This window comes from Python bivittatus, unplaced genomic scaffold (genome assembly GCF_059951505.1).
Source record: "Python bivittatus isolate LINGU-HERP-01145 unplaced genomic scaffold, Pbiv_v1 ctg000580_np1212, whole genome shotgun sequence".
Taxonomy (NCBI): Eukaryota; Metazoa; Chordata; class Lepidosauria; order Squamata; family Pythonidae; genus Python; species Python bivittatus.
In genome coordinates, this window is record NW_028277087.1 from 4,074,238 (window position 1) to 4,101,837 (window position 27,600).

At 48.0% G+C, this 27,600-nt stretch overlaps 1 protein-coding gene across 2 annotated transcripts; it reads right to left on the reverse strand.

The window, feature by feature from the left end:
* Nucleotides 1–200: 200 nt before the first annotated feature.
* On the reverse strand, nucleotides 201–26,872 carry CBARP (CACN subunit beta associated regulatory protein). 2 transcript variants are annotated; one of them, XM_015890048.3, is made up of 10 exons: nucleotides 26,722–26,872; nucleotides 21,800–22,232; nucleotides 18,412–18,557; nucleotides 16,759–16,820; nucleotides 14,124–14,289; nucleotides 12,181–12,358; nucleotides 9,991–10,131; nucleotides 8,806–9,013; nucleotides 5,294–5,474; nucleotides 201–3,646 (listed from the first exon to the last, which is right to left on the reverse strand). In XM_015890048.3, the coding sequence occupies exons 2-10, from the start codon at nucleotides 21,848–21,850 to the stop codon at nucleotides 2,503–2,505; spliced, it is 2,277 nt and encodes a 758-aa protein (XP_015745534.1). In that variant the 5' UTR covers nucleotides 21,851–22,232; nucleotides 26,722–26,872; the 3' UTR covers nucleotides 201–2,502. The 2 variants fall into 2 exon arrangements, with proteins under 2 accessions (XP_015745534.1, XP_088005513.1); XM_088149387.1 differs by lacking the exon at nucleotides 26,722–26,872 and having other exon boundaries at nucleotides 21,800–22,530.
* Nucleotides 26,873–27,600: the final 728 nt, after the last annotated feature.

Genomic DNA, 27,600 nt, shown 5'->3' on the forward strand with positions numbered 1-27,600 from the left:
CAGGGACGCTTTAATCTGAATTCCTGCCCGCACGAGGTGAGGTTGAACTTCAGCGGTCAGTCATAGCAGCAGCCCTTTCTCTAGACCAGTGTTTCTCCACCTTAGCGATTTTAAGAGGGGTGGACTTCAACTCCCAGAATTCCCCAGCCAGCATGCTGGCTGGGGAATTCTGGGAGTTGAAGTCCACCCATCTTCAAGCTGATAAGGTGGAGAAACACTGGTCTAAGATGTTGGCCTAGGTGCCACCCGCAGACCCTCACAAACACACGCAGGATACGTGCTCTGATACCTGTTCTTGGCACATGGTTTTTAATCAAGTCCGTTCTCAAAAGAGGTTTGTGGCTTGCATTCTTGTGCGCCACGAGGCAGTGGCGTTGGCGGGGGGGGGAGGCTTGGTGCTTAGTGCAGCTGAGCCCCTGGCAAAGAAGGACCACGGTCGAGGCCGATTCAAAACATACGGAAACTGTACATCTGTGTGGGTGCACGCCTATGTGCGTGCAAACACCCCCGCACGCTCAGTCCTCAGCCCCTCGCCGTAGCGCTAATCTGCAAAAACAAACCGTTTCTTTTGGACCTGCATGATTCAAACGGGAGAAGAGGAACACATCATTCCCTTTTTTTAACCTGACATGCGATAATAACACCCTTGCAAGTATCTGAAGCCTAAGGACAGGAAAAGGAGTGAAATTTAAATGTAAAAAAAGGGATTGGCAGGTTTAAAGTGGATTTTCTTTACGGGCTGCCCCATGAAAAGGATGTTTGGAAGGGGTAAAGAGAAAAGGAAGGGATGGTGCCCCCCCCCCGCGCTTCCTCACTGCTGTGCCATTCTGGCAGGATTAAATTAAACAGCCACGCAAATAAATAAATAAATAAACAAAGGCAATCTCCCCAGCACTGCTAAAAGGATGCAACAAAAACAATATCTGCCTTGAAAAAACACGCACGCAGTAATAAATAATTAAAAAAAAGAAAACTACCTGTTTTGTGTATAGATGAAGGAGGGGAACTTGTAGAATAAGGTATAACAAAGAACGTGGTTTTTCTGAGATGAAAGAAAGGGGAATAGGCTAGTCATCGTCCCCCCCCCCCCGAACAGAACAGCAACAACACAATTCTCCGCCATCCCCATCATGCATAAAGGAGTAAACTGGTTGCTAAAACAGAGCCCTCCATGTCCTTTACGACCCAGGTCCAGAAGACTAGAAACAGAAGGGGTTCAACCCCACTGCTTCCTCCTTCGCCCCGTAATGCAATCCGGTCTCTTTGCGTCAGAGCGACAAGAAAATCCAAGGCGTGTTGGCTGAAAGCAAGCTGTAGCCACGGGGCCTAGGAAGGGAGGTGGGACCAAAGGCCCAGGGTGGCTTGGAGATGCAGAGTGAACCATGGAAGGTGGTGTGAAGAAAAATGGAGCCATGGGGGGGGAAAAAAACAAGGAACAGCCAGGGGCGTGTGGAAATCCGCCTCCAAAATGGTGGCGGGGGTTGTAGGTGGGTGGGAGGGAGTGGAGAGAGAGAGAGAGAGAGAAAAGTTGTGCTATTCACCCTTCAAGCAGCATGCTTTGTTTCAGGGGCCCCCTACCAGCCCCCCATCCCACCCGCCCCGTCCCGCAAGTGGCAGATTCTTCGGCCGAGGAAATGTAAACTCTTCCACAAACCACACCGTGCAAAAGACCTTGGCGGAGAGACGTCTGTCGGCTGAGACACGGGGCTCTGCCCCACCTGGAAGGCGGTGCCGCCCCCTCCCGCACAAGGACCCTCGAGCAAGATGGCTTTGCAGGGAAGGGAGCACAGGACACGGTTATTGCTTGTAAAAAACCAGAGAGAGAGAGAGAGGTGCAGGGAAAGGTGGAAGGAGCTGTTAATTTCTGCTACAACCAGCTCGTAGGTCGTGAGGTATGTCAGGCCTCCGCTAGGCTTGGGGGCTTTTTCCTTTATTATTATTATTATCGTCAAGAAAGAGCCCCTGAAAACTTTAACTTCCTGGCTGTGCAAGAGATATGCCGACTTTGGCAGACCTGCTTGGAAACGAGGGAGAGATTCGGTGGGCTCCCCCCTTCCCCACCCCTGGCCCTAGCCGGAAGGGGACCGAAGGCCCTTCTGCTCCAACGGACGCCCTGCGCTCTTCAGACCCTCAGAAACGGAAGGTCACCTCTTGGGACGGGCTCCCCCACCTTTCGGGGCCCCCGCTGGAAATGCATGGATGGATACGGCCAAGCTTCCCCCAGTCCTCGGTGGGCTCCATCTTCTGGCTAGCGAGACAAGGATGTCCACTGGGAAAGTCTTCGGCCCTGGACCTTCAACACTCAAGGGTACCTCCAGGTGGGACTTCCTAGAACACAGCGGAAGGCTGTCAGAGCAGGCATGCCGGGCGGCATTCCTCGATCTAGCTCCACACCCTCATGCCCCTAGAGTGCCCTACATCCTGGCTGGCTGCAGGTCCTGCACTGGCACCCCCAGCCCTGGGGCGAGAGAGAGATGGTTATCACAGGGCTTCCCTGCGCCACTATTCAGGGCTGTGATCAGGGGGAGCACTGGCCACCACCACACACTCTAGACTCTCTCTTGTTTTTTTCAAGGGTGTGAAAAACATGTCCTCCAGCCCCCCAGCGATCTTGTCCATGAGTTCAGTGCCCAGATCGCCCAGCCCTGGGCACTGACCACCTTCAAGGCAGCCACTGCTGTACGGGTCAGGCCCCACTTTGGCCTCCTCTGGTGGTTCCTCCTCAATCACCTGGATCTTGTCCCCAGTTTCTGCAGCGGGCAAGGCCGCTTCCTCATCCCCGGCGCTGACAATGCGGGGCAGGGTGCTGTGGTAGCGCCCTTCCAAGGGGTAGTTGACGCTGTCGCCCCGGCGCAGGGGGGTCCGGTGCCTCTCCAGGGCTGTGGGGTAGCGGACGCCGGGATCGCTGTACTGTTTGGTTCGTTGCCACTGCTTCCGCAAATGGGTTCGGGACCGGTGCTTTGCCCGCAGGGGCGATTCGTCAAATTGAGGGTCGTGGCGGACAAAGGCGTTGAAGAGCGCATCTGTTTTTTCATCAATGCTGTAGTCCCGGCGAGGGAAAGATTCCCGAGCGGGGAACATCTGCCCGTACGGAGCCCAGAGCAAGGGACTGGAGGGGGGCAGTCCACCAACAGCCCCTGCTGCTTCCTCGTCCTCCTCGTCCTCCTCCTCGTCCTCCTCCTCGTCCTCCTCCTCCTCTTCTGGCTCCTGTCCCTCAAAGCTCTCAAAGATGGTGGCTTTGCGTCCAGCGCTGGTGAAGCAGAAGCGTTTCTCCGAGGCTGTCTGGTCCTCTCCTACCCGTCCGCTGGGGGCCTCGATGGAGGCATAGCCACTATCCATCTGCAAGAGTTTACGTGTCCCAGCTTCCAACTCAACGCTATCCTGCTTGGGTTTCCCCCAGGGCCTCTCATCTCCTCCTTCAGCCTCATCGGCCAGGGAAGAGGAGAAACTGGGCAGCCCACCGCTCGAGGAGACGCTGTCCCCGCCATCGCTGGGCGCTGAGTCCCGGTCATTGCCCTGCTCTGATGAAGCACACTTTTCTAGGGATGCTCTTAGGCTCCAGATGTCGTGATAAAGGGGGGTGGGCTGCTGTTCCGATGGAAGAGGCTCAGGTGGGGTGGGGCTGGGTGGTTCGGAAGACTCTAACCTACAGCAGAAAACACATAGACTTTGCCTTTAGAAATGACACAGTGCTTCTTTCTCGGCAGGCAGAACATGGAACAATGACCAGAGAGGGCAAGCAGATTCTCAGTGCACCCTGTAACTCAATGACCACACACTGCTGAGACTAAAATGGAAGCGATCCCAGGAACTGCTGTAGAATTGCTATAGCCCTGAAACTCACACCGAGCCCAGGGCATCCATCCATGAACTCTGAAACGATCAACCGACCCATACTGGAGTTCTGCTCCTAGAAATCTACGCCTACAGCAATGCTGACTGGAAAGATGTCCAGCCCTCCGGAGTGATTCCGGTTCTTAGAGTTTGCATGTCTTTTTCAGGCCAGGGCCTACGCTTGGTCTTCAAGGGGTGACCTCCAGGACCAGAGACCTCCACAGGGGAAGTCAAAAAAGGCAAGATGGTGGTTGCAACCATGCCATCAAAGCACCGCCCACCCCACTCCATTTTCCTCACCTCTCACACACAGCAAATACTTGTTCAGGTTGCTGACAGTCATGAACATGGCAGCCAAGCTGGATGCTGATCAGAAGGGACTGGGCAGATTCATGGATGATGAGACTCTCCGTGGCTACTAATATTGATGGCTGGTGGCTACCAGCTACCTCCTGAATTTGAGGCAGCAAAGGTGGCTGCAAAGATACACTGGAAGAGTCCAAATTGATGAGCTTCGCAAAAGCATTCAGTACACCACTGGGTGACCCAGAAGGCTGGATGTTAAGCAGATGGCCTGATCCAGCCTCTTCTTCCATTCTGATGTTCTTCTGGGAGACCAGCTGTCGTCTTGAGACAGACGATTCAGCCTCCATTTTGAGAGAAGGAGTGGAGTGGGAAGCAGATAATTGCTTCCAAATCTATTTTTAAATTCCTTTTTTTTTAAAGTGTACATTAGCAAGGAAGAGATAAAGCATCTGGTCACCACGTTCATACATTATTCAGGTTCTTATCCAATAAACAACCTAGCATTCAAATCATAGCTCCCAAGGTGTAGGAGTGCAGCTCAGGGGAAGAAAAGCTGCTGTCCGTAGCCAGTTTGATCCCAGCATTTTCAGTTATTTAAAAAAATAAAAATAAGGAGGAATGATGGGAAAGATTATTTGATGAAGATTTTAGAGAGCTGCTGCTGAACAGAGTCTGGTTTAAAATAGCTTCCCATTTAAGTCCATCTATTATTTAGAACAATGAGGACTGGAATATTGTTTGATCTTTAGAGGAAGGACCTCAGCAAACCCAACATACACAGTGAAGGAAGAAGACAGATTTCCTGCCATCAACTCTTAAAAAGGTAGTCCCTATTAGGCAGAGCTGCAGGCAGCCATTTTGTGAGGACCCTCACAACATCCTCTCAACACCCCAACATGCAACAGTCCAAGGCAGATGGCCAAGAACTCCAACCTTCTGCTTTTATTTATTTCTGCTTTTATTTATTTATTGGAAAATTCCCAAGTTTTGAACTAAATAGCACAGACAGGTTGCGTGGTCCTCCTCTGAAAGAGGTAACGTCTGTTCTGATTTGGTTTTTCCACTCCAGAGCTGCCACTGGCTTCTCAATCCTGCTCCTGTTCCACATGCACTTCATCCCACCCCCCATTCCCACTTATCTACTGAAAAATACCTGCCGAGAGATAATGTTGGACTGGCCGGAGCAGGCAGGAACGGTCCAGCCACGGGCCGGAAAACCACATCATCCGTCCGGGCAATGTACTGGATGATGTCTGTCTGGTGAGGGTCCCGATCCTGGTCCATGCTTTCGCTCGCGGCCCGTTGTCGCTGGAACTGGTGACGCTTGGGAGACCCTGGTTGGAGGGAAGGAAAAGATGGGAGCTGAAGCACAGGCAGGGGTCATGTTTCCTGAGACCCATTTTGGTGTTTTTGGAAAAAAGAGGTTGCAAATTCTGTCCCTTCCCTACAAGAACACCTGTACACAGATCCAGAGCTTTTATTCCTTCAACTCAAGCACTGAAATCACTCAATCCATTCATTCCTGCAGCAGAGGTATTCTTCCAAGTGCTTCTGGTCCATGATTTCAATTCAGGAACCAGCAATTTTTTGGGATGTCGACGACGACAACAATTATTATTATTGTTTTCCAATATTGTATTATTATTATCCATGGCTGTGGATATGATCGGAAATAAGCAACAACATCACACAATTGAGAAGAGGGAGGATCTTTCTTCTGCTTTGTAGGGAAGTGTTTCCCCACCCTGAAGTCCTCCTGGGCTGCTTCGTAGTTGGAGGGATGAGGGGTTGTTCTGGCTCTCTGGAGAAGTCCATAATGCTGGGAAAGGTGGAAGGGAAGAGAAGAAGAGGACGACCAGCAGCAAGGGGGACGGAGTCAGTTACAGCAAGACCTGAAGGGCCAAGTTGGGACAGATCATCCTGGAGAAGGTCTATCTATGTGGCCTCCAAGAATCACAACCAACCTGATGACACATAATCAATCAATCAATCAATATGAATATCTCACTCTGTTGAGAAGTCTATGATTAGAAAGGTGGAAGGAAACAGAAGAGGACGACCAGCAGCAAGGGGGATGGACTCAGTTACAGTGGTAGTGAGTACACTGTTGGAAGGCCTGAAGGACCAGGTTGGGGACAGATCCTCCTGGAGAAAATCTATCTATGTGGTTGCTAAAAGATGACACCAACTTGATGGCACATAATCAGTCAATCAATCAATCGATCAATCAAGGAAATGTTTGGAAGGGTTCATTTTTCAAAACTGAGTAACAGTTCCCCGCAACAGCCTTCCTGTGTTTTCCATCTCAAAACATTGAGAAACTGGGCTACTGAAGGGGGAACAGCTACAGGTTCATTGACTGGCCATCCCTAATCAAGTAGTTAGCAAGTTAGTTAACTTCCACCCAGAGTTCTTGAGAGTTGGGCAGCATACAAGTTTAATAAAGTATTATTATTACTATTACTATTACTATTACTATTACTATTATTATTATATGGCCCTCTCTGTCAGACTCCATTGAAAATGAGGCCCAACTCAGTGTACACAAGACTGGGTTCCCACCATGCTGACAAAAAATAGTTGCTGTTAAATCCAAGCAGATCATATTATGGCTTCCCTGGACAACTTACTAAATCAAAAGCTGGAGTCCCATAACATGATGAGATGCAACACAGGACCAGCCCTATCGTTAGGCAAATGAGGCAGTTGCCTCAGGCAGCAGGTCCCTGGAGGCCACCCCTTTGGGCTATTCCCACCATGGACACCCTTGTCACCCCATATCGATACTCTGCCCAGCCACCTTCCAGTGAGACAGAATGGACCTCAACTGTCAGGGTCAAGTGACGCAGAAGTGGCGGTGAGCCCATTTCCTCCTCTTGGGGAAAGTTCAATTAGATACTACGGGATCTTCTTTTAGATAGTGCACCCAGCGTAAGAACAACTGTGCTAAGTTCAGACTGGCAACATTTGGTTTTAACAGTTATCTTTTTATTGTTATTTTATAGCAGCTGGGGAGCATTGTTCTTTTGAACCACCACTCTGAACTCCTTCAAGAGGAACGGCATTATTAATGTCGTCATTATTGTCCATCTTTGCTCGCAAAACAGCTTGCGCTGGCTCCTTGGTTTACCTGCCCAAATAGTTTGCAGGAGATCAAGAGAGAAGAATAAATTGGTGGCCAAAACTAGATATGGAGGAAACCAAGAGGCAGAGTTTGGAAAAGGAAAAATCAGAAGTTTTCAGAAAGGTCATAGGTGGCTCAGAAATTATGGATCTGATTCAACCCCACCACTGTCATTCAAGGACCAAAGAACCAGTGATGGGAAAGGCCTTTTTCTGATGGAGACCCTAAGGCCGCTGCTCTCAGAGGGTTCAAAACAAGATCAGAAGGATAAAGAATCTGAGCTCTGGTACGGCAGGTTTCCAACTTAAAGCAAGTAGGAGTCCCAAGCTGAACGTGCCTGATCTCAAAAAGTTAAGCAGGATCACACCTAGGACAGGAGGCTGCCAAGAAATCTTAGCACGACAGGTTAGAACAGGGTCCATGCAGCCAGTGTTACTGAAGTGATTGTGTTGTTCTCACCTGCCACTACAAGTAGGCCTCGTTTAACATGCACTCATTCAGTGACCGTTCAAAGTTATGATAGTGCTGAATGAGGGATACTTATGACAGGTCCTCGTAAATGTGGCCATTGCAGCATCCTGTGGTCACATGATCTCCATTTGTGACCCTCACTGCCCGTTTCTGACAAGCAAAGTCAATGGGGAAGCTGGCAGAAGGTCGCAAATGGAGATCACGTGACCGTGGAATGCTGCGACCATGTGAGATTTATTTAATGACGGCAATTGGGACTGCCGGAACTGCTGTTGTAAGTTGGCGCGGTCGTGTGACGTCGTGCCTTACAACTGTGTTGCTTAGCCCCAGAGTTCCCAGTCCCAATTACCATTGGTAAGCAAGGACTACCTGTATTTGTACATCATCATTATTTTTACTGGTTTTGGCAGTTTTCGCTATTGTTTTTTAATTGTATGTTTAATTTTATGATATGAGTTGTTGTTGCGAGAGGAGTGGCCAGATACAATGAAATACAGTGGTGATGAGTACATCATTGGAAGATCTAAAAAACCAGGTTAGGGACAGATTGTCATGGAGAAAATCTGTCTACGTGGTTGCTAAGAATTGACAACAACTTGGTGACAGAATCATCCGCATCATCATTTTGTTACTAAAAAACCCCAACCAGGGTGGTTTCACATGAAGTCAAGCTCAACTTGAAGGAGATTTTCCTTTACTCCAAACTCATTAGATGTTGAGAATATGGCTTGCAGAACAGCCAGCCATCCTGTCTCTCCAGGCGTAGAGAAAGATGACTTAGGACAGTGTTTCTCAACCTTGGGAACTTGAAGATGGGTGGACTTCAACTCCCAGAATTCCCCAGCCAGCCATGCTGGCTGGGGAATTCTGGGAGTTGAAGTCCACCTATCTTCAAGTTGTCAAGGTTGAGAAACACTGTGCTAAACCTTCTGCCAGCAAGGCACAAGCCTCCCCCCCGCCAACTTGTGCCAGAGTGATCTGCATCCCAGCTCTTGTACAACCATGTTCCCAAGGTTGAGAAACACTGACTCAGAGATTCCAGCATGCCCCCACCCCACAGAGTCACCCACCTCTTGTGTCCAGACTGGACGCCCGCTGGCTGGTCTCCAGTTTCCACTTCTTGATTCTGAAATAGGGACTCGCTCCTTCCAGGCTAGCATGGCGGCGCAGGCGGGTGAGGAAATGAAGGACAGTGCCCTGGCCAGGCGCTGAGGTGGGGTCCCCGGTGCTCACGCCAGCTGCGGCGGCTCCTTTGGGGCCCTTAGCTGCACCGCCAGACTGTGCGAATGGAGAACGGGGAAGGGTTAGTCATCCCCAGCGCTGTGTTCATACCAATATGGTGAACCAGCAGATTTAGCCGCTGCACTGCCACATTTTGTTCAGCTTCCTTAGTTTTATCCTGGTTTATGGTCCAGGAGAACCCTGATAGTTTAGTTCCTGGTTCTGTGTGTTGTGTGAACCCAGAAAATGGCTAGCAAGTGGTATAAACAAGGATATCTCCTTAAGCCATGATCTGGTTGGTCTCTTTATGTACAGCAGGTTATGTGAAAACAAAAATTGGCTACATTCTCACAATAGACTTACTGCTAAGGAGGGGTGTCTAAGAGGGGTCAGAAAAGTTGAGATGATGGCTGTGACTATGCTGAAGCCCTCCCCTTTTTTACATGTGTTACACGTATGACACATGCAAAAAAATTGTGGGGCTTCAACCACATGATCATGGCTGCCATCTTGGCCTTTTTGGCTCCCCCCTCCTGAGCACACCCCTGCCCCTAAGCCTGGGTTAGCAGAACACAATAACCATGCGAACACTGTCATCTTACTTTGCAACTGGGTTTATTTAGCGCAAGATAAGTGCAAGATAGGCTTGTTGTGTGAATTCAACCACTGACTAGATTAAGATTTAATGTGTTGAGCAAACACAACACATCTGATGCCAAGCCAGCCATGTGTGATGGGCATCCCCTCGCACACACAAACATGCACACTCATAGACACACATACAGCGCCTTTTCACGCCCAGAGACCATTCCCTTCCTGGATCAAGCGTTTGTCCCAAAATGAGATGATGTCATGCTACATCCTTCCATCTGTGGCCATTTTGAAGGCCCCTCTACTGGCCTAGACAAGACCCAGTGCAGCCCCCCAAGTCTCCTTGGAAAGGCATTTCTCTGCTGGTCCAACAGGTGAGAAATGGTTTAGGGGCAGAGAGCATTCATACAGCCCTCTGCTTGCACTGCACTGGGTTAACCTACCACAACTCCCTCGCCCGAGTCGGAGGAAACAGAGGAAGTGGCTTCGACGCTGGAGTTAAAAGTGTCTCCTGGGAGCGCTGAACTCGAACACAGACCTCCGTGGCTGGTCAGCGCCGTCTTGGGCAGGGGGGCTCCAGTTGGCTGTTGAAAGGAACAAAGTGGAGGGTGAGGAAGAAGAAGATGGCAGAACACAGTCCAGAAGCCATCACTCCTGCTTTTCAGCCATTTGCTGAGCAGAGAGAGTAATTTCTGCTATCCTCACTCTCCATTGGGAACACAACAAACCTGCATTAATTATTTTCTTCTGTAATGGCCCTATTGACTGCAATTACATATACATATATGAAGGTCTACATTTCACAGGACTAAGATGTGCGGAAGATTCAGATGGGTTCCACATTGAATAAAAAGCATCTTCTACCTGTAGTAATTTATAATGATACTTAACACACTTGCTGTAGGCTAGTTCACCTGGTGGGTAACATTCTGATCTGTGGGCTTCTATGAAACTCAAAGAGTGGATTTCTTCTTTTTGAAAAGCACCATATTAACACTAAAAGCAATCAGTTACTGCCAAAATGAGCATTTCAGTTGTTCTGTCTAAATTTGAATAGATGTGTAACATTCATGGTTAGCTGCTGTGAAAGATTCCAGATGAAATTAAAAATGGGATCCCAACTTTTAAGTACAAACTGCTGATTGTATGTCTGGTGATAATCTTGGTGTTAATCTCTGCTTATCTGGGTGATGGTTGCTGGTGAGGAGATGTTCTGGTCCTTTGTTTTCTTTTCTATTGTCTCTTTTGAATAGTCTGTCCATGTTGTTTATCTCTATGTGCCTGTCGATGGCTGCCTTGTCTGAATGCCAGGCTTCCAGGAATTCCCTCGCATTTTTGGATTTAGCTTGGTCTAAGATGCTGACAGTTTCCCAGTTGAAACTACGGTTGAGTCTGTCCATGTGTTGTGAGATTAAGGAGTTTCCATCATGTCTTCTGACTGCTGGTTGTTCATGGATGTGCTCTGCCAGTCTTCTGCCTGTCTGTCCTACATAGTGGCTGTTACAGTCCTTACGCTATATGTTGTAGATGACTCCTGTTTTTTCTTCTTGGGCTACTGGGTCTTTTGGTTTGCTTACATACAATCAAGCAGTAAACAATACCCTAATCAAGGAACTACCGGGGGGGGGGGACAAAAAACAAAACAACGCCCCCCCCCCAACACCAGCAGGGTGTGCCACCGGATATAAACAGAGAGCAAACCCCACTCCCTTCTAGCACTGAAGATGTTACCTAGCCGGGTAACAAAACGTTTGCAAGAAAATAGCCAAGCTCAGAGTACCCCAAGGACTCCACAGTTCAACCCTGAGCTACACATATTTGCTTCTAGAGATAGATAATTTGGAGAGAGAGCAAGAGATAAAATCCTTCTGCTTAACAGTATTTACAAACCTAAGTTTGATCCATCCATCCATCCATCCATCCATCCATCCATCCATCCATCCACTCTAATTTATCAATATAGCATACAACTCTCTAGGCTAGTTTTTTGGACATCTCATGTTGTGTGAATACTGCAACTGGGGTGTATTAATCCATGTTTAGAGTTTACTGTGTTCTTTGGACCCAGACAGTGTTTTTAAAAATAACCCAAGTAAAAAAAGGAAAATGTTGGCATTATTATTCCTTTCTGTAAGAAAGCTTTGCACTTAAAGGCAGTCTACAAAATGTTTTACATAAATTAAATTAAATTAAATTAAATCAAATGTTTTAAAAAACTTAGAATAGAAGGAACTAATTGAATATGCAGCTTTTGAATTCTCTGTTTAGGAAGTACAAATGATATGTTTAGCCAAGTCAATGAAAGGTCAAGCAGCTCCGTTTGTGCAACACACTTATTTTGATTAGTGCTAACCTTGGCTAGCTTTACTGTGGCTTCATGTAGTGTGCAAATCCAGCCCGTTGTTATGTTTAATTGGGCAAACAGTTAAGAAAACAGATTAATCCACTAACCAAGTTAAGTGTTGTATGAAGACAAACTCATTTGTTGATTTATTCACTCTTCGAAAAGCAAGTTTATATTTGTTAAAAATGAAATAGAATAAACTAAAAGCCATTGGAGAGGCTGGCTCCTACTGATCCCCCCTCCCCTATTCTGTTCCACCCCCATACCCTTAAGGGATGAGGGGACTCACTTGGAAGATGGCCAGGCTAGGCTTGACAGGTGGGAGGCGGGGAGTCATCATAAGGCTGTTCTCATTGGATTCGCACTCATGGATGGTGACAATTTTGAGGGCAGCTGAGGGTGGCAGGGGCAGATGGCTGAGGCGGGCATTCTTCAGGTGGTGGAAATCGCCCTCTGTCAGGGTGTACCTGCCAGGAAAAGCAGAAAAAGCCACAATGAAGAAGGGAGCTTTCTAAGGCTCAGGAGCACAAAGTCATCTTAGCACATCCCATCTTTTGCTGGTGGAGGAAGGAAGAGTGTGCAAAACATTACACCCTTCCTCTAGACAATACAGCTGGGAATCTTCTGGGAATGGTCCAGCAATTTTCCAGATGTAAATCTTCCAGAACAGGAAGTAATTTATGGGATTATGGAAGATTTACATCTGGAAAATGGCCAGAATAGCTAAATCAGTGTGATCTAGAGAAAGAACAGGATGTTCTAGAGAACATCAGCAGAACTGCATATCTCTAGAGAAGAGTCAATCAGGTGTAGTGGGGAAGGGGCTGGACCTGGAGCAGGGAGACCCCAGTTCTAATCCCTCCCCAGCCACAGAAGCTCATCGGCTGACTTTGGGCCAGTCCCTCCCTCTCAGCTCAAGAGCCAATCAGGTGCAGTGGGGAAGGTGCTGGACCAGGAGCGGGGAAACCCAGGTTCTAGTCCCCACTCAGCCACTAAAGTGCTTGCTTCCTCCCAGCCCAAACTTACAGGGCAGTTCTTATGAGGATAATATGAAAGGCGGCTAGCTGGAGGTCTTGAAGAAGAACTGGGATATAAACCTACTACTTCTACTACTGCTGTTACCAATACTAGTACTACTTAGTGCTACTACTACTACTACTACTGTTATTTCCCAAAAGTGTCTTGATACTGAAGGGCACTGGAAGGGAGACTTTCTCAGACCCACCCTATTCCCTTGGTGAAAGTCTCCAAAGAGGATTCTTATCTAGAAATGCACAGGTAGTCCTTGAATTACATCCATTCATTCAATGACCATTCAAAGTTATAACGGCACTGAACAAGGGGGGCTTGCAACCAGTCCTCGGAGTTCTGGCTGTTGCAGTGTCCCCACAGTCACATGATCATGATCCAGGTGCTTGGCACCCAGAGCATGATTATGACATCGCAGTGAGCCGCGGTCATGTGATTGTGATTTCTGACATTTCCAGCCGGCTTCCCACAAGCAAAGTCAGTGAGGAAGCTGGCAGGAAGTTGAAAGTCGTGGTCACAGGAGGTCCTTGTTTAATGACCTGTGCGGTCCTCGCTTAACAATGGCAATTGGATCTGCCAGAACTGCTGTTGCTAAGCAACGCCGCCATGTGATGTCATGCTTTATGACCGCATCATTTAGCGATGGAAATTCCAGTCCCAATTGCCATCGTAAGCTGAGGGCTACCTCTAATTTCCTCCCCAGAAATATCCCACATGTGCTTTGTCACTGCAGAAATTCTTAAATAGCCCCTTCAGAGGTATCCTTTGAGCTATGAGGCCTACAATCTTGTGCCTGTTAAAAAAAAGGGCAAGCAAGCATCTCTAGGGTGGTAGAGGCCTCGAGGTGCTGCTGAACATTCCCCACAATCCCAACCAGCATAGCCAGGGAGGCTGTAGGGAAGTTGGGAATTGTAGTTCAACATCATCAGAAACCCAGTGCTGGATCTACTAAAGGATTTGTCTTCTCTCCCTGCAGCACCCAGCGGATGGCTCTGGGATGCCCACAAGCAAGAAATTGACAAAATGACATGGTTCTCCTCCCTTATCCCAGCGTTTCTCAACCTCAGCAACTTCAAAATCTGTGGACTTCAACTCCCAGAATTCTCCAGCACTCCAGACCCCTGCTTCCCCACCCCCCCTCCAGATGTCCATCCTTCAGTTTCCAGCCCAGCCTCCTGGTTCCTGATCAAAGCCAAGACTCACCTCCTCCCCTTCTCCTGCGTCTTCTTGCTCTGCTCAAAGAGGGCGGCTTCATTAAATGAGACCCGCCGCCCCGTGGCGCTGCCGGAAGACAGAAATCGCTCGCTCTCTGCATCTCGATAGCTGGAGCTGGATGCGCATTCAGGATCATCCACTTTGATGGTGATGTCTAGGAGGTAAGCAAAGAGGGAGGGTGCGTGAATTCGCAGCACCAGCCTGCTTCTGTTCCAAAGCAGCAACCCTAAACTTTGCTGTTCTAGGGGATTAGAGATCCCTGGAAAAAGACACCGAGGATTCAGTTTTAGTTCCCAGTTTTTAAAATTTGTTCATTTGTTTAATTTGTATGCTGCCCATCTCCCACGGAGGGTGACTTTTATCAATTTAAAAATGAGAATTGGGTAGCATCTGATATAATCTGAGTTGATGTTCAGGTTCACTGTCTTTCTACAGGACGCCGAGAGAACGTTAGACTAAAACTTCCTAACTCCCCTTTGTTGGATGTGTTGAAATGAAAGCTGGACAGCTTCTACCAAGGGTGATTTAATTCAGATTCCTGCACTGAGCAGGGAGGGTTGGTTTTAATGGCCTCAAGAACACCTTCCAACTCCCCAAAATATTAGAAGATTGGCCCACCAATTTTCAGAAATCAAATCGTTGTGATTCAGTGGTGGAACCCCCAAATTAAAAAGTTCACAGGCCAATCAGATGCAGCAGCTCAAATAGCTCCTTCCAACTTGCAAATTCTATGATTCCTAAATCTAGGATCCACTGTGAACATCATCTTTTCAATTTTCTAAAATAAAACAAACTTGGACAATTGTGTCTTCAACTTCCCTTGTGGTCCTAACAGATATCTCTGGAAAGCCCCAAGTATTGTCTGCTGCCAACTGATTTCCTCCCTTTCTTCCCACCCCCATAGCCAACTGCTATTCCAAGGTAGACTGCCTTGGGCATGCAGGTTCAACAGAGACCGGAGAACAGCCATTCAATGGCCCAATCCCCCTGAAAAGCTATTTCCCCCTGCCTTTTCTTCCGCTCCTCTTTCTGCTTCACCTTTTTCTTACTTTTAAATGTAAAAACAAAAACTCAGAGAGGCAAAACGACCCCTAAAACTTTTGTAGGTATATATAAGACAGGAATTGCTCAAAACCAGTCACTGAACAGTGGTGGACGCCTTTATAAGCGGCTCGCTGTATTGATATACAGATATAGGAGTTGGGTGACCTTATGCATCTTTAAATAAAATAAATATTCAATTCCACCAGAGAAAATAATTGCAGGGAGACTTTTGAAAGCTTAGCTCCAAAATTCCAGCCGGTTCAGACAACAATCTAGAAGAGGCTAAAAGTGGAATGGAGTGGTAAAGCAGTTTGTAATAAAGAATTTTGAGGGAAGCCAATCAGTGACTTTTCTGGCTGTGTGACCGGCTTATCCAACAGCTGATGTGTTTGGGCACTGCCCTTCCTGTGAAAATAAGCAGTGATGCTTGATGAGTCCAAATTTAGGGTTTAGTGTGTTGTGCGAACTTAGCTCTTACGCCAGGCTCTTTGGCAGCTGCCTAAAACTAAAAGCAATTCAGACCAAGCCCGATTCTTACAGAGTTGTCTTTAGCAAGATTTATTGAGATGAAAGGGAGGAGGTTAGAGTCAGCCTGGGAACCCCTTCTTCCATATTAAGAATGTGCTCATGTTTGAACTTGACAATTGAACAACGTAAATGGATTCTCCGTGCCCTTACTAGGGCCAAAAGACTGATATTGCAGCATTGGAAAGATAAATGTATGGCCCCATTTATTCAATGGATTATTCGAAGACCTGATTGGACTTGCTACTTATGAGCGGATTGCCTATAGATGTAGACTTTGTATGGACAAGTATAATGAAATATGGGACTCATTTATACAAAATACAGTAGGTTAAAAAAATGATAGTCATATAAATGTATTAGAAATAAATACATACTTGAATATTTACATTAGATACGCATACATAGAATTGTAATTGTTTAGTGTTATGACATATTAACTCTTTTTTTCTTTGTTGTATTTCCTTCACTTTTTTGTTAAAGCACTTTCTATGTGTTTTTTCTTCTTCTTCTCAATAATAAAAAATAAATAAAATAAGAACGTGCTCATGTTCTGAGGGCCAATCATTCCAGGGCCAAAAGGACAGCATCTGCAGAGGATCCTGCAGGGAGAAGAGAAACCCAAGATTTCCAGAAGGGGCTCCTCCCCACTGCCCCCCAAACAGAGCCCAAGAAAAACCTCCTTCCGTTGCCGGCAGACAATGTCTTCAGTGGCCATTAAGGAGTATCAGAGAACCTAGAAAAGGTCCCCAGAACCGCAACATGTTCTTGGAGAACCCACTTCTCTTTCAGATGAAGGAAAGGTGGACTGGCCATGCTATCCAAGCCCTTGAGAGTTTATTTTTATTTATCTACTTATTAATCAAATTTGTATAGCCGCCCATCTCACAGAAAAGCGACTCTGGGCAGCTTACAACAATTCAATAAAAACAACATACACGTAAACAATCAACGTAAAAATATAAAAATCAATATTAAAAGATAAATATGATTTAAAAAACCCCAAATATACAGGAGTTGCGAGGTGAGCAGATCAAGCAAAGGGCGATCTCACCTTGCGCCGGCTGTGAGTCATCCAGATAGGTTGTGTTCGTTTTTTCTGGGTCATCGCTGGCTCTGAAAATAGGAAAAAGGTTATATATATATATATATATATATATATATATATATATGACTGACACACTCACACTTACATACATACTCTCGCTCTCTGCAGGAATGGAAAAGAACAAATTGGCCGCCATTTGGACATCTCAAAAGATAAGCCTAAACTAGAAGCGTCCGAATCCAGATACACCACAAATGGCTGTACTGCCATTGCCGTCAGCCTCCTAGGTGCTGTCCTAGGCTCGCAACAATCCTTCCAGGTAGGCTAGCTCGGCCCAAGATTGCCAAGTCTGCAGATCATCTCATAGGCCAGTGTTGTCCAAACTTGGCCACTTTAAGATGAGTGGACTTCAGCTCCCAGAATTCCCCAGCCAGCATGGCGTCCCCAGTCATAGGTGATGGATGAATTATTATTATTATTATTATTATTATTATTGTTGTTGTTGTTGTTGTTGTTGTTGTTGTTGTTGTTGTTGTTACTGATATTGATATTGATATTAGAGTGTATTTAGCACTCCCCCCTTTCATTTTTTCCCCACAACCTTCACCCTGAGAGGGAAGGACTAGCCCAGAGTCCCCCACAAGTGGCTGAGGGGGGACTAGAACCCAGCCCCTTCCCCACTACACCTGATTGGCTCTTGGGCTGAAGGGGAGGGACTGGCCCAAAGTCAGCCAATAAGCTTCTATGGCTGAGGGGGACTAGAATCCAGGTCTCCCCCCTCCTAGTCAAGCATCTTCTCCCTACACCTGATTGGCTCTTGGGCTGCGAGGGAGGGACCGGCCCAAGGACAGCCAATGAGCATCTCTGGCTAAGTATGATTCCCTTGCAGAGCTAAGGGAACACCTCAGCCAATCAGAAACCTGGGAATAAAGTCAGTTTAGGCACTTGGGTGTAATAGTGAAGGGGCTGGACTAGAAACAAGAGACCTGGGTTCTAGTCCTCCTTTAGTTGGCTGAGTGACTCCAGGCCAGTTTCTCTCTCTTAGCCCAACCCACCTCACAGGGTTGTGGTTGTGGGGAAAAATAGGAGGCCAGAGCATTAGGTATGTACGCTGCCTGGAGTTGACCTAAAATAAAGGTGGGATATAAATTCAATTATAAGATAGGGAGATAGATGGTAGATCAGTGTTTCTCAACCTCAGCAGGTTTAAGATGGGTGGACTTCAACTCCCAGAATTCCCTAGCCAGCCATGCTGCCTGGGGAATTCTGGGAGTTGAAGTCCACCCATCTTAAACCTGCCGAGGTTGAGAAACATTGTGATAGATGATGATAGAGGATGGATGGATGGATGGATGGATGGATGGATGGATGGATGGATGGATGGATGGATGAGAGAGACCCAGTTTTAACAGTTTTAAGGCAGTCTTTTTCCACCCTGCCCCTTCTGGATATGCTCAGCCTGCAACTCCCAGAATTGCTAGCCACTGTGGCTGCAAATTCTTAGCATGATGCTCCCAACACATCCGGATGGCCCCTGGGCAGGGAGGGCCACTATCAGCCAGTTATTTAAACCACGATCTACACCATACCCAAAACAGACCCCCAAACGCCAGTGTGTCCCCCCTGCCAGCCTTCCATTTCCATTCATCCCTCCCTTACCTGGAGTGCCTTCGGTCCGTCTCACAGCAGCGCCGGCAGATGATCAGGACGCCAAACAGAAGCACCAAGGTGCCCCCGATAAAGATAGAAAGCAGCACGAGGAGCAACACATAACCGTCCCGGGGGCTCACTTCGCCAGGCACCGTCTTGTGAGGTATGGGTGCAGTGGTGAGCGGGAATGAGGAGAAGAGGAGGAGAAATAAATGCATGGTTTTTAGTTTTCTTTGCAAAAATCAAACTGTTGGCAGGAAGCTACGGGGGACGATCATATTCCGGAGCAACTGGAACACTTGCAAAACTTCCAGGAGGTCATGCAACATGCAGGAAAAGCTCCAGTAGCTATCAAAATGGAGAGTTTTAGGGATCCCTATTCTTCTCAGGCAATGGCAGGAGGGGGCAGTGGACTTCCTCTCTTCCTGTGAGCTTCCCAAAACTATTTTTTTTATTTATTCATTTATTTATTTATTAAATGAATTTATATAGTAGCCCAACTCACACACACTGACTCCGGGTGGCTTACAAAAATCAGATCCCAATTAAAAACCCACTAGATCCCCCACCTCCCCCGGCAGCAACAACACATTTACATTAGGCATTTGTTCACCCTCATCCCATCCAGGACGGTGGCCAGCCTGCTCCAGCCAAGACTCTTCAATTGCAAACACAAAATCAAACCTCCATGTACAGGGGCAGTCAACCTTCAATGACTTAATGTTGGGGACAAAGGACACAGGAAGGACAGTGCCTTGAAGCCCCACCTGGAGATTGCTAGAGGCATTCAGCAGTCCTCCTCCTCCTTATATCCTGACCCAAAGACTTAGCTCATGGAGTAAGCATTGAGTTTCAACCTACAATGGCTAGATTCTGACTACAAAATAAGCCGGACTGCAGGTAGGTTTAATGCAACGGGAGACCTTGGCCATCGGTCTCAGGATGCCACCAGAGGGGGCTAGAGAACCTCCAGGCAAGAAGACCCACTTTCATTCCCATTCTTTCAAACTAAGGTTTGTTGGAGGAATAGTGAGAACCAGTGAAAGCCCACGTCAGATGGAAAGTGTGTGAACTCTCTTTGCTGGAATTAAGAGATACCTTTCGATCTTCAGTGCAGCTTCTTCGGAGGTTTGGGATTACAGATGCCAGTAGCCCTAGCTTGGCCAGTGCCTAAAGGTAAGTTGCGCTCCAAAACATCTGATTGGGGAACACTGGGTTTCAATGCAAATCTAATTTAAGGGGCAACTCCCTTAAATCAAAGTGACAATTCTCCCAGACCAGTGTTTCTCAACCTTGGCAACTTTAAGATGCGTGGACTTCAACTCCCAGAATTCCCCAGTCAGCCATGCTGGCTGGGGAATTCTGGGAATTGAAGCCCACACATCTTAAAGTTGCCAAGATTGAGAAACACTGGCCTACTGGCTCAGCTGTGGCAACTTGTAGATTATATGATCTTCAGGACAGAGACCCCTCTCTCTTTGTCCAAGCTCCATGCACACTATTCCTGCCACACAAGAAGCATTGTTGCCAAACTTTAAACATTTCCCCTGCTCAGTCTTGGGCTCTACAGCCAAGATCCAAAGAGAAGAGGCTTTTCTAATCCCGAAATACCAGAAAGGGAACCTTTTAGATTTAGACCCCACCCTTCTCAAGGCTCAAATGCCCAGCTGGTGATTCTGCTAGCCAGATTTCAAAAGCCAGCAGCAGAAGCTGAGTCGGATACCCAGCTTATTTCCCCATGTGAGCATCATCAGTTTCAGATTGGCAATCAGCTAGTCCTCAGCACATGCAGTTTTTATTGAACTATGGAGGACACTCAAGTTGAGCTCTCTGACTCACACTTACGTCCCATCTCAGCTGCAGCAGCTTCCAGGAGAGAGAAGTTGGAACAATTCCATCTTTAGCAGGAATGCCTTGGCAACTTTCTCAACCTTGGCAACTTTCAAATGGGTGGACTTCAACTCCCAGAATTCCCCAGCCAGCATGGCTGGCTGGGGAATTCTGGGAGTTGGAGTCCACCCATCTGAAAGTTGCTAAGATTGAAAAACACTGCCTTAAGACTCACACATCCTTCAGACGTTTTGGCAGATCAATACTGATCTCTAAAAACTTAAGCAATTATCACTCAGGGAAGTCTTTAAAAGTATCCCAAGGCGAAAGACACAAGGCCCTGTTCCTCCCCACTGGATATGCTGAGCAGGGCTGGATGCCAAGGGATGAAATGAAGACTTTTTCAGTCTTGGAAAAGGATACCCTTCTCTGCAGGAGGGGGAACAGCTGACGGGTCAGTCAACAAAAGGGGTCTGTAGGCAGCTGCCTTGGAACCAGGTTAGGCTCTCTAATAGGCCTGGCCATTCCTCAGCTGCCACGTTAGCTAAGCATTTGGGCAGTTGGGATCCCATGACATCCTGGCGCCCTGGCCTGGAGCTTTTTTATTTTGGCAGAGCAGGCTCTCTCCAGCCACTAACCATGATCCTTTCTGAAACAGGGAGATGTCAGAAGTGGGGGCCAGGGTTTCCTGGGTGCAAAGCACATGCCCAGCCATTAAATTCCAGTTTTTCCCCACTGAATGGGGAGAGACCATCTCCAGCACAACCCTGATGTGCAATTCGTGTGTGTGTGTGCACACGCTATCCTTCTTCAGCCTTCTTGCTCTTGGACAGCGACCCTAAGCCCTGCATCCCACTCCCCACCCCCAAATCCCCCATGGGTGCCTGAGTGCTGCTGAATCCGAAAACATTGCAGGAGACGCGGGAAACACTTAAGCCATCTCCGTGACCATGGAGCTGTATCCCCTCGGGGTCTTGTTTTATGTAGGCAATGGTTGGGACTGAGGCCACTACCACCAAGGGTGAAAAAGTTGCCCCAAACCTTCCCCAACCTGGCCTGCCTGGAGATACTGGATTACAGCTACCATTATCCCCAGCCAGTGCTCCCCTGAACCCAAATGTTATACAACAAGGGCAGGCAACCTAGCATCTTCCAGAAGTTTTCAGCTCCCATCAACCTCCTCCAGGATGGCCAAGAACAAAGTCCAACTGGAGAAGAGCAGCGGCAAGGCAAAAACGCTCGGTGCATGCTCAGAGGAGCTGCTGTATTGTTTTACTGAAAGGATTTCTCTGCAGCTGTCACCGTTTGGGGGTGGGGGTAGAGGCATGTGTGGTATAAGAGCGCCAACGTCCATGAGCATGCATTCATACAAGCACGTGCACCCATGACTTAAAATCACAGCCCATTCTTACAAACTTGCTTCCTTTGCTAATACGGCTCTCATCTCCCGAGTCGGCCTCCAAACAGAGCAAAAGCAATGGGGGGGGGGCGGTTGGGGGAGCAGGGGAGAGCGTAGCCCCCCCCCAGGAACCCATTCCCCACCCAGGCCTGGCCTCGGCACACTCACCGTCACGCCTTCAGTTGTCGTATTTCCCCATGAAGTGAAAGCATCGCTCATTGTCCGTGGCCAGAGTGGAAGGTCTCCTCCGAGTGAGGCATATAAGTCAAAACTAGTGGATAAAAACTGGGTTTAAAGAAGAGACTTGGGAAAATAAAGAATAGGAGGGGAAAATATATTTAGATACATATATCAAAATGGGCTGAAGAGGAGAAGGACGGCCGCTGAAGTCTCTTTCCTTTTTCTCCCCCTCTCTCGCGGCTTTATCCCTGCCTCTTGCTCCCGTCTCTCTTCGAGCTCACATGCTGGGGGAACGGAGGGACCATGGCTGGCTCGGCTCACAGCATCCTCGCGTCCCTCGTCTTCCGGTGCTGGAGATGGACCAGCGTTTCTCGTTCCTTCTTCCCTCACTGGATTTCCTTCGTGGCGAATTAAGATCCGACTGGGAAGGAGAGAAAGGGCTGTTGGTGGTGGAGAAGGAAGGATCGTGTTTTGTTCTGGTTGGTTGGTTTTAAGAGAAAGATGGAGATCAGGGAGATCAGAAGAAGAAAGAGAAGAGGAGAAGATTTGGGACAAAAACAGCTAGAGGTAAGGAGCTGGGGAGGGCTGAGCATCCGTTTTCTCGGGTTTTTTCCTCCCTTCCACTTTCTGGTTCTGCTTTTCTCCTTTCCGTCTCGGCTGCTCTGCAACAGCTAGGAGCCGAGGGCATCCAGCGGGCTCTCGGCAGCCTCGAGGGAAAGGGCTCCGGGGCAGCCACAGAGTCCGCTCCCTCGCCTTCCCCTTCGGCCCTAGGAGATACCGCCGGGCTGATAAACCCAGTTAGCTCACCCACTGCCACCCACTCGGTCAGCAGCCCTGCAGGCGGAAGGATGGAAATGAAATCATGTTCATCATCATCATCATCATTTTTTAAAAATGCAACCCAGCACCGCCAGCTAAGCAGCCTCCAAAGCCTACACGTGGAGGTGACTCACAAAAACCCACCAGCCGAGAGGATGAGCAAGAGAAGACGGGGCAGTGGTGGAAGCCACCGCATCGGAGCACGCTGAGCTCCGTGGAGCTGCAGCAAGGATGGACGAGGCCTGTTGGGGGGGGGGGACACAGTGCAAGGCGCTGCATAAAACAGGTGCTGGATTCTAGGCTGCCCCACCTTTCCTCTCCTCCCCACGCGTTGCCTCCATTGTAGATGGCCGGAGTTCATCTCCCGAGAAGTGGGGCCATGCTCCCACCTTCTGCGCCAGCTAGGCATGATGGGAGATGCAGTCCAACACATCTGGAATTGGGAAGGTGTTTGCACAGTTATAAACATCTAAAAAAAAGGTCTAGGCAGAAAAGGATGCTGAGGTATTATAAGTCTGTGTCTGTGGTCTTCATCCTGTCAATTTGCAATAGTTGCCCATGACAAATATATTTTAAAAACCACCTTCTGCTGCAAGGTTTCTCTGGGTCTGTTAGAGAAAATGTTTCCAGCTGTGCTAGAGGACTAACTTTGGTAAGGAAGCTAGTTGTAGCTCTTAATTTTTTTAGCTGCCTAGACTACAAAGGGTTACAGCGCAGCTGGTAGTAAACACAACCCTTTTGTATTTTTGTTTAAGAAAAGTTTCTTTGGGTAAATTTCATCTCCTGGCAGCATGGAAATCTAGCTCAGCAAGGAAAAAGCTGGCAATCTAGCCTCATCGCTTGACTATACGGTGCTGGGCTAGTTTAGATTTTGAAGTTGAAGGATTTCCTTTTTTTTTTTTTTTTTTTAAAGAAGGATTTTACCTCTCCACACACTTGTGATACATACATGGCTAGAGTGTTATGAGTTAGCAGTCCATAGCAGCATCTCCACAAATTAAACAAGAACTCAAGCACCTTAAACTGAAATGATTGAGATTAGATATCAAGGGGACACTTTCAATTTAAATCACACCCCCTCCCCTGCTGATACAGCCTCTCTCGGGAATAATCAAAGTAGCCTGCAGAATATTCCTGGTTCAAATCCGGAAGACTCGATCATTGGGGATGTTTTCCTGGGCATCCTAGGCTGAGCAATGGGGCTGGACTGGATGATCTCAGAGGCCCCTTCCCACTCGCGGGTTCTATGAAAGGGAACTGTTTTGCATCCCTCTCCCACCCCCAAATAAAGGGAACTTCCTACCATGGAATTGGAGTGTTTTGAAATGGATTTTAAAGGCCCAGAAGGGTTGGATTGAGAGGAATTCTTCCTCCCCCCTCCCCACCCGCTTGTCCACAGATGTTCAGAGGGAAGGTGAGCAGAAAACCCATTCTGTGCCCTCCCTCCCGTGATGCTGGAGGAATTTAATCTCCATGGTGATGTGCAAGTGAGAACCAAGAGCCGGTGGTCTTTGCACGCTGGGAAGAAACAGGATTCGAACACCTCCCTTCCCACGGAGCTCTTTTTCTCTCTCCAGGGAAGAACAGTTTCCTGGCTGAGGTCCATCTGATCTAGCAGTGCCTCTGCAGCCCCGTTCAGACAACGTGCTTGGGGAGGGTCGAAGAAGGCAGGGGAGCATGAGTTCAGGATGTTGCATGAAGCAGGCCTGTGTGTGACCCCCGAAAAGGGTGTATCGTTGGGGCATAACATGGTAAAGAGGGTTTCAGATGTTGGGTGGACCCAGACAGTCAAGGGGACAGTTAGGGCAAGGGGGTGCAAGAGAAAGGGAAGAGGGTCCTTAAAGGCAGATTCTGGTCAGGAGAAGCTGCTAGCTCTGTGTTTCTCAACCTTGGCAACTTTAAGACCTGTGGACTTCAACTCCCAGAATTCCCCAGCCAGCTTTGCTTTGCTGGCTGGGGAGTTCTGGGAGTTGAAGTCCACAGGTCTTAAAGTTGCCAAGGTTGAGAAACACAGAGCTAGATTCTTTTTTTTAAAGAGGCATCCTTATTTAGAAACAAAGTTTTTTTTTTAATGACTCAATCCATCCATTTCCCCAAGTCTATTACATGAAAGACAAGCCCTCCAGCTTCTTATTCCATCACTCACTTCATAGCTAGGTACCTTTGGAAAGTTGAGATGAATGCAGTTTGTGTGTCCCCTATTGCTTGCTTCCAGGATTCTGGTCCTCGGAGGTAGACTGCCCTTGGACACAGAGGCTCAAGAGCTACCTCTCCTTTGGGAGAGAATGGCCACATCATGCTTGATCAGGTAGGGACCTAACTAAAATTTCTAACTTGCCTTTTTTTTTTTTTTTTGGTAAGGGCAGCCCAGGAACAGACAAGAAGAATAAAAAGAGAGAGATTTGATGTGAAAAATAAAGAAACTGTAAAGAACAGAGGATGGAAGGGCGGATGAATTTTTAGGACTGCATAAAAGAGGATAGTCATATAATTCTATTAGAAAAGCATATGTATTTGAATAATATTTGTATTAGATAAGCATATATAGAATTGTAATTGTGTACTATTATGATATATTTAGTTTTTGTTGTTATATTCACTTTTATGTTAAAGCACTTTAATTTTTTCCCCTTTTTTGTAATTAATAAAAAATAATATATAAAAAAAAAGACTGCACAATGAGTTTTTAAGACTCTTTGGGCTGGTTTGCGAAAGACCACCAAGTCTGATTTTTCGGGTAGCCTCCATTCCTGCTCACTTCACCCTGGATGCACAAGAAGAGCTGTCAAAATGTGTGTGTGCCATTTTTAACATCAGCAAAAGGGGAATTGCTAGCAGAGTTTTTTGCAGCTATTAAATGCTCGGCTACAGCAATTACAAGATCTCTGGAGGACTAGAGGGAATTTGTGGGGCGGGGGGGACGGGGGAGAGTGGGAGAGAAATTTTCCCTGCTGGGGTTTGACCCAGGCTGGAGGTGAGCAAACCACATTATTCTTCCCCTAACCCTGGTTTCCCTTTTCTCTCCCTACCGTTGCCCTATGCTACCTGGCCCAGTCGCGCAAGGCTTACTCCTGAGTAAGCACGCCTAGGATCCGAGCCCCAGGACATCTGCCGTTCTCAGCCTAGATTTGCACCCACGGCTGCACTGGGGAGGGAAGACATATCAACACCCGATCGCTGCTGCGTTGACCCAAGACCCTGGCCGGCGAGTTACTCATTTCATACACGGAGCCGTAAATTCGCCCGACGGGCTAGCTCCCTCCAGCCCGCTCAGCCACAGAACCAACCGAGCCAGGGCGAAAACCAGCCAAGCCCAGCCCGATCCGAGTCCGCATCTGGTTAAGATCGCTGCGGGGAGGGAACCCACTGCACAGATTCGCGTCTCTTACGCCCCCGCCTTTCCGCCCCCGCCAAACGGCTTTGCACGGAGCAGGTTAGCCCCCTCAATTGAAGCGGGGGGATTATTCGTCAGTTTCAACTCCCCGCTGGAAGAGGAAACGAATATGCAATTTAGCACACGCAGGCTCTTCTCCTAACTAGACCCATGGCGGCATGGTGTGTGGGGGGGGAGCGAAGTAGAGTCACAAGGTACAAAATGGATAGGTCCCAATATATACAAATAAGAAGGTTCTCCCCCCCCCCCGCGCCAAATTACACACAAACACCGCCCCTCCCGCCCCAATCCCAGCCACACCATTTCATGTAAGCGCCAGATCTCTCTCTCTCTTCTCCCCCCCCCCCCCCACGTCCGAAACAAACAAGCAAAGGAAAGACAAGGAAGGGAGCTTTTAAAAATCCAAGGGACGGGACGGGACGGGAGGACACCCCACCCAATCCATTTGGGTGGACTTATTTGCAACCCTCTTCTTTCTCTCCCTTTTATTTTTAAAGAGGGAGGAAAATGACAGCCCTCCCGCACCCCCCGCACCCCGCCAAAAGGAGAAAGGAGAAAAGCAGCAGAGCGAGCAAGAGATAAGGAAGGGAGATTTTACGCTACAAAGAGCGTATTTGGAAGGAGCAGGTTTGGACATCCCCCCCCCCCAACCAGGACAAGATACAGGAAAGGGAAGGGAGGGAATAAAATGACTCACCTAATACGAGTTCATGGATTCCTCTACGATAAAAAGAGAAGCGGCGGAGGTTGCAATTTTTATGTATTGGGGCGGAAAGTCCCCCTTCCCTCTCTCTTTAACACCTTAATTTTGATTTAAAAGGGGCAGAGGATTTATGAATGAACAGGGACCCACCCACTTCAGAACGCGGAGGGGGGCCACGTGACCACAATTTCATACAACAGCTAGAGGCGAGGTGGGGGGAGAGGGAGCGGCACGGGGGCGTGTGCCATTCAAAGATGATGAACCGTTTCTTATTGGACAAGCCCCGGACTGAATTTAAATGAGGGGAGGGCGAGGTAGGGTTATGTAAAGCGAATTTTAAAATGGCCATTGTTGTTGTGGTTGCATTAAATCTCCGATTTCCAGGAAGGGCTGCGAGCGAGGGGGTTCCGAGGCATGTTGCCGTTGCCCGTGAAAACAGAGCGAGCTGGATCCAAACCCAGCAAATCCGGGGCGGCTGGGATTTCCTAAATACGATGAAATGCCAAAGGCTAGATTCCGGAGCGTCTTCGGGTTGTGGTTTTATTTTATTTTATTTTATTTTTATTTTCCTCCATCTGCAAAGATCGGCTCGACCAGCAGAGGGCGATGAAGAGGTTCGGTCTCTCTGGGCCGCCGTCTACTGATCGGGCGGGGGGTTTGCAGCGCCACCAGCGGGTTTTGTGCCGCTGACGAGCACCGCCCGGAGGGGCAGACCCAGGCTGCGCTGGGACTGGGATGCTCAGAAAGATCAGCTAAACGGTGATTTTATAGTGATGCCATTGGCATGGAGCCCTTGGGGTCTGGGGCAAGTTGTAAGCACTGTTGATAAACAAATAAATAGGTTTTTTTGTTATTGCAGGTACAGGCAGACAC